At 44.5% G+C, this 6,711-nt stretch overlaps 1 protein-coding gene across 1 annotated transcript in view; it reads right to left on the bottom strand.

The window, feature by feature from the left end:
* BCAT1 (branched chain amino-acid transaminase 1, cytosolic) overlaps positions 1–3,483 on the bottom strand; it is an 89,946-nt gene extending 86,463 nt beyond the window's left edge. Inside the window, exon 1 of the mRNA XM_005871813.2 lies at positions 3,269–3,483. Coding sequence (XP_005871875.1) covers positions 3,269–3,316 — 48 coding nt within the window. The 5' untranslated portion in view covers positions 3,317–3,483. The remainder of the gene's footprint in view (positions 1–3,268) is intronic.
* Between the last annotated feature and the right edge of the window lie 3,228 nt (positions 3,484–6,711).

Genomic DNA, 6,711 nt, shown 5'->3' on the forward strand with positions numbered 1-6,711 from the left:
ATTTCTATCGTAAAAAGTCCCAGATCCTCACTCTGATATGGTAAGGAGATCCCCTTGGGCGGCGTAAGGCTGTGCACGCAATGGGTTTTCACAGGGTGGTGGTTGCCAAGCCTAAAAAGAAATAGAGAAAGCTCTTCTCTTTTCCATCTTCCTACTCCCATTCAGAGGCATTCAAAGAAGCAGACAACATAAAGTCCCAAAAGATATAACCAATCCAAACCTTTAGGATGTCCACAGTTTAGAAACAAGCCTTCACTGATACACAGAAATAGTTTATTAATAAGCCTAGACCTCCCTGGCCTATATCTTGATATTAGAAATAAAGAACTAAAGGGGAGCAGCATATGCCAGCCAAACAATGTCTGAGTGGCTGCAGACGCAGGAGAATCTTTGAAAACAGAGAAGTTGCCCTTCTCTTACACTTATAAGGGAAATTTCCATTTGTAAGAGTGTCTCCCTCTCTGTGCCAGAAAGTGAAAGACAACAGAATCTCTAGAAATGCTTACCAATAGAGAAGGCTCCTACTTAAATCTGAATAATAACCTTACTACCCTTGTTTACTGTGCTTTCCCTGATAACATCCCATAACTTTCCCCCCAACATTGGTGTTTTATTTTTTTTCTTTAGCTGAAGATGGTCTGTAAAGGGGTAGCTTGGGCCATTTCAGGGAGTCCCTTGGTTTTTCTGGGTATCACCCATGTTTAGTGGAGGTACACATGCTATTAAATTTCTGTTGTTTTTCTCTTATTAATCTGTGTTTTATAACAGGGAAATCACAGGCAAGAACCTAGAGGAGTAGAAGTAAATTATATTTCTTCTCCTGTAAAATTAAAAGTCAGGACCTGAACTAAGGGACAAAATCTAAAATTATGGCCCTAGCCGGTTTTGCTCAGTGCATAGAGCATTGGCCTGTGGAGTAGGGTCCCAGGTCGGATTCTGGTCAAGGACACATGCCCAGGTTGCAGGCTCAATCCCCAGTGGGGGGCGTGCAGGAGGCAACCAATCAATGGTTCTCTCTCATCATTGATGTATCTATCTCTCTCTCCCTTTCTCTTCGTCTCTGAAATCAATAAAAATATATTCTTAAAAAACTAAAATTATGAAAACAATTGAGATAACATACACAGCTATTGAATAAAACCACAATTTGTTTTCAATTCTTAGCACAAACCTCTGTAATAATGAAGTGATTGTTTTCAACTTTCTTTCATTAAGGTTTTAAATCCATTTCACGTAATTAGACCTTCTTAGTTTCCATGAGCTGACAGGCAAGAGAAATTCTTACATACAAATGAAAAATTTTCTTAACTCTTCTTCCTTTCTCTCCATAGTTCTAAACTCAAATGAAGTTATTCATTACAGAAGCTCACTAGATGAAAGATTGGCTAAAATTAAATTGTCTTTTTCCCCCCTTTTCCTTTTTTCTCGCCACCACATGTCCCATCAATGCCCTTTACGTAGGTCAGCTCAAGTAGCTCTGTATCTCTGAGCCCTGCCTGCGGGGCCACACTCTGTGCCTGGAATGGGAACCCCTCTCACATCCAGGCCTCAAGTCCTGCCCCCTTCCTTCACCCAGACAATGACTGTCTTATCTGTCCTTTTAGGGTATGTGTCTCTTTAAAATCTCCACCTTATATATCTAGCAAAACATAATATGTACATATCATTTTTATACATGTTATTCAATATATGTACTATTTTTCTTATTCTGTTGCCCATTCTGTGTGTGTCTATCTTAAAATATAAGCTCCCAGGCCAGACCACGTCTTGAGAATTTTCAGAGGACAGAACTTATCATGGTACCATGTGTAAAGAATATTTTAGGAAATAAATTATGATGATAGCAATACTTAGGTAAAAGTAGGAAGGCTTTTGAGATCATAAAAACAAACTTAAAAAAACCTCACGTACCCCTTAGATCACACCTAGAGTACAATCCTTTCTTTGCAGATCTTAGTAATGTTTCAGAAAACAGAACTGAGACCCCCTGAAGATACCCTCTAGTTTGCTGCATATATAATTACCTTGTAAAAGAGACAGTGGTTTTTGAACCCATGTTAAAGGGCCCATGAACTTAGAAAAATACATCATCAACTACAACTCTATGTAAGAGAGAGAAAAGCTGGAAAAGCAAGGCTGTTTATTCTCATAATTTCCCCCTTTTACTCATTAACGCTATACTCAATAGAAGTGTATTTTCCAGCTGCAATTATACAGACATCAGCAAGCCAGAAATAGAATATCTAACCATAGAAAAAAAAGATTGCTACTGTTTCACTGTGGCTCATTGGCATGATCTCTTTTTAAAACAAAACAATGTTTCCATTCAGTTCTGCTTAATCTTAGTGGGCACTTTTGTTTGATGAAAAAAGGCACCATTTACTTATTATTTCTTGTAGGTGAGATTGTGGCTACCCACAGTTGAGAACCACTTGAAGCATGGCTTTATTTCTCCTAAAAGTTCAGACAGCATGAAGGAATCTCTTACTTCCTAGATGTTAGATGGAAGACGAGTTGCCCATCCTTCACTTTCCTTTTAAAAAGCTGCTCTTCAGTTTCCAGTGTCATTGCAAATTTCCCATGGGGTAACCAGGACAATGGAAGGCGTAGTGTTCATTCCCACCCCTAAACCTCAAAAGTTTCGGGAGCTAATTACCCTTGATTAGCATAAGAATGACAGCCATTAAGGGGCTCACTCCGTTTCATAAAAGAATGCCCTCCGGTTATAAGATTTGTAACTCCTAAAAGCTTTAATTTTCACAAGGTACAAAGTAAAGAGACTTCTGCTTTTCCTAGCGATGAGGCAGTGTAACATCCCCCAGCCACCATCGTCACCTAGTGGTCCATCCCTCCATTAGGTACCCCCAGCCGAAAGCCCCTGTCTACAGCCAGGGACACCCCCAGGCCTCTTCTCCAACGCCCCCCACCGCCCGTGCATCTTCGACATTGCGAAAAGCTTCCCCTTCCTTTGCAAACTTCGTAACAGGCAGGGAAGGAGCCGCCAGCCGCCTTTTATCTCCGCTCACAAATGCAGCTGTGAAAACGCCTCAGGAGGCACATCCTGTGAGCGGGGGCCAAACAGAAGTCTGAAAAGCATGCAAGGTCCCGTCCGTCCAGCCCCGATTGACAAAGAAGCTATCCCAGCACAGACCACGGCGCTGCATTGTCCGCCCCCTGCCTGCCTGCCGTGTCTTGGAGGAATCGCCGGCTCCATCCACACACACGCACACACCTTCTGTAAAATAGAGTCAAAATCGTGAGCCGTTACCTTCATTGTCCCGGCGGCGGTGGGGATGGCTGGAGCTGAGTGGAGCATCTACCCGACGTGTCCCAACCTCGGGGCCTGCTGGGTCGTGGGCTGCGGAGCGTCTGGGGGAGTGGCCGGGGTGGTGGCTGCTACACGTGGCGGGGACTGCGGGCCGGCCCTCTCGCAGAGAGATTCTGGCTCCCGGGCTGATTGCATCAGCAGGAAGAGCGGTGAGGGTGTGTTTCCCCCAGACCGCCCCCTGAGGGTAGCTCGCTCCCAGCACGAAACTCCGGATCCCCGGCCCAGCCCTGAGCCTCACCCACCCACCGCTCACTGCTGGGACTTTGCGGTTTCCAGAGCAGAGCACGTTGTAGTCGCTACCACCCAGCACTGCAGCGTTTACGGGGCCCATTCCTTACTTTACAGTTGCCAGTTGACTTTGGTTCGTGCTACTTGCGTTCCATGTCCCCATGGCATGTGCGGTGCAGTGTCCTTATCTTCCTTTCGCCCTCGGGTACAGCAGCCACTAGACATCCTTTTGGTTTTGGTCTAGTCAGCGGTTCTCAACCTGTGGGTCGCGACCCCTTTTGGGCGACCCTTTCACAGGGGTCGCCTAAGACCATCGGAAACCACATATATAATTACATATTGTTTTTGTGATTAATCACTATGCTTTAATTATGTTCAATTTGTAACAATGAAATTGGGGGTCACCACAACATGAGGAAATGGATTAAAGGGTCGCGACATTAGGAAGGTTGAGAACCACTGCTCTAGATGCATCATTAGCAACAACGCTTTGGGTATTTACTTGTTCTCGGTTCTTCCCGGGGAACCGAGTGCTTTCCAACCTGGGAGTCTCTGAGCAATTCAGTCACCGCCAGCCACGGGTGCCCACGGAGCAGTTGAAAAGTGGCTAGTGTGACTTTCCATTTTGAGACTCATGAAAGCTAGAAAAATATGCGTGCTCTATCATTTTATTATTTCCTTATTTATTTATGCTTTTATTTGTAGCCTTCTTTCTTAAGAAGAGGTTTTCATAGATGTAGGACTTTGGTAGAATTTACAGAAAACCTTAGGGGAAGGTATTATAAAGTCTATAATTTAAAAACTTCAGTGTAGCTGGCAGAATACTATAGCCATGGCATTCATTTAAAGGGACCTGCTCTCCAGCATGTGTTACAGGATGGTCATCTAGCGCTGCCCAGGAAGGCCAGGCTCTCTGCTAGCCTATCTCCTCCATCAGCCAGGCCTCTCGAATTAGCATATTAGATATTAAATATGGGTTTCTATTGGCAAGACTAATGTCTGTATATTAAGAGGGTAGATGTTAGAAACTAGTTCCCATTGGTGAAAATAATATCCTTTCTATAAAAATGTATAGGCAAAATAAGTTAGGGACACTCTCTAAAGCAGTTCACAGCTGTTGGTATGGTAGGCCTTCCCCCTTGATCCCGGCCTTTGTGTAATCCCTTATCCTAAACTGGGCTAGATTGAGTGACTTGATTGTAATGAATAGTTTATGGCAGAAGCAATCACTTCCAGGATTAGGTTTAAAAAGACTTGCTATGTTGGTGTGTCTGGGTAAAATGGCCAAACCTTGGGATCGCCCCCACAAGGTTTGGAACTCAATTCGGGTGCCCCTGGAGACGCTGGCCTAGCACCCCCTCAGGGCAAGTGTGGGACACCTCACGGATGCGGACAATGTCATGGCGGCCGCTCCCCGGGTGCTCCTGGCGATTGGGTTTGGTCTCCTGTCTCCTCAGAGCCTAAGAGACCACGTGAAAGAAAGACGCCTCAGCGGGTGCCAGACCGCTCGGTGACACAAAGCACGGTGGGCAGGAAAAGAGACGTAGACTTTTCGGAGATAAGAAGGATTTGTAGATTTTATCTTTATTTGTGCAAGGTAAAACAGGTTCACGATCAGGGAAATAAAACAAAACAAAACCCGGGCTCAAGGTCTGGATTCACAAGCACAGACGTTCTCAGGTCTCCCTGGGTTGCTCATCCTGAGGGAAGCCAATGCCAAGTTGTGAGGCAAGCCTACTGAGAGGCCCATGTGGAGAGGAAATGAGAGCTGCCAATGATCATGGGAGTGATCTTGGAAGCAGAACCACCTAGCTTCCAAGAGCACTCACATGATTATTGGCAGGCCTATGTTCCCAACCCACAAAAACTCTGACATCACAAATGTTTATTGATCTGGGCCTCTAAATCTTGAGATGATTTGCCTTTCAGCAATAGATAATTGATAAAGATGGGCAAGACACAGAGAAGCTGAGAGAAACGACTTGGTGTCTGGAATATATTTGGCCATAATAGAGCTAACGCTCAGTGTGCCTATGATGTGCTAGGCAAGGTTCCATGTATGTTACATCTGGCAGTTCATGTAGTCCTCATCTGACACTGTTTTCTTTGCCATTTTAGAGATAAGAAAATTGCTGTGCCATATTCCTGCTCCTTTTGTGGTTAATTAAAGCAGAAGAGTGAATCAAACTCCATCAGCAGGCCCAAACTCCATTCACCAGGGTGAATGAGCAAAGAGGAGAACTTGGAAATGCTCACTAAAGGCTAAGTTTGAGTTTATTAAGCAGAACCTACATGAAAGAAATTACCCAACCCTTTCTCCCACTAACAGCAACCAGCAGAGTAAGAGAAAACCCTTCTATTTTGGCAGGAGGGGCATTTTTCAAGGGAGTCAGAATAACCAAGTCATAGATGTGACAGATATGGCCATCTCTGCTTGTTTGTGATACTGTTGTTGTTTTTTTCAAATAAATTAACATTTCTATCCCACTGACTCCCTCAAAAGACATAAATTCATCAACAGATTGACCCATAAAATTTCCTCTACGATAAAGCAAAACATATTATTGTGACTCTTCACAAATAATGAAAGTCACAGGCTATTCTGATTTCTCTTCCTTTTCAGAGTGGCCACTGTGCAGCTGCCTCTGGCATTTAGAATAGCTTGAAGGGAGCAGGCACCTGGGGATCTCAGCAGGCCTCAGACCCGCTTCACACTGGGTCTTGTCCTTGCAGAGGACATCAAGAAATCCCTGCTGTTGCACTGTGAACACTGCCTGACCTCACTGATGAAAACAATAAATCCCCGGCACCCTTTGGTTACTGCTGATAAAAAGGCTTTGTCAAGCCCATGTGGTGTGGCTCAGTGGTTGAGCATTAAATTCTCAACCGGGAGGTTGTAGTTCAATTCCTGGTCAGGGCACATGCCCAGGTTGCAGGCTTAATCCCCAATGTGGGCATGCAGGAGGCAGCTGATCAATGATTCTCTCTCATCATTGATGGTTCTGACTCTCTCTCCCTCTCCCCCCACTTCCTTTCTGAAATCAATAAAATATATATTTTTTAAAAATGCTAGAAACATCAAACAGATTGTCAAACGACAGCGGGAAGGCTGGGGAGAGTTGAGGGGGGGAGGATGGGTAGGAGATCAACCAAAG

This window comes from Myotis brandtii, unplaced genomic scaffold (assembly GCF_000412655.1).
Source record: "Myotis brandtii unplaced genomic scaffold, ASM41265v1 scaffold358, whole genome shotgun sequence".
NCBI classification, from domain to species: Eukaryota; Metazoa; Chordata; class Mammalia; order Chiroptera; family Vespertilionidae; genus Myotis; species Myotis brandtii.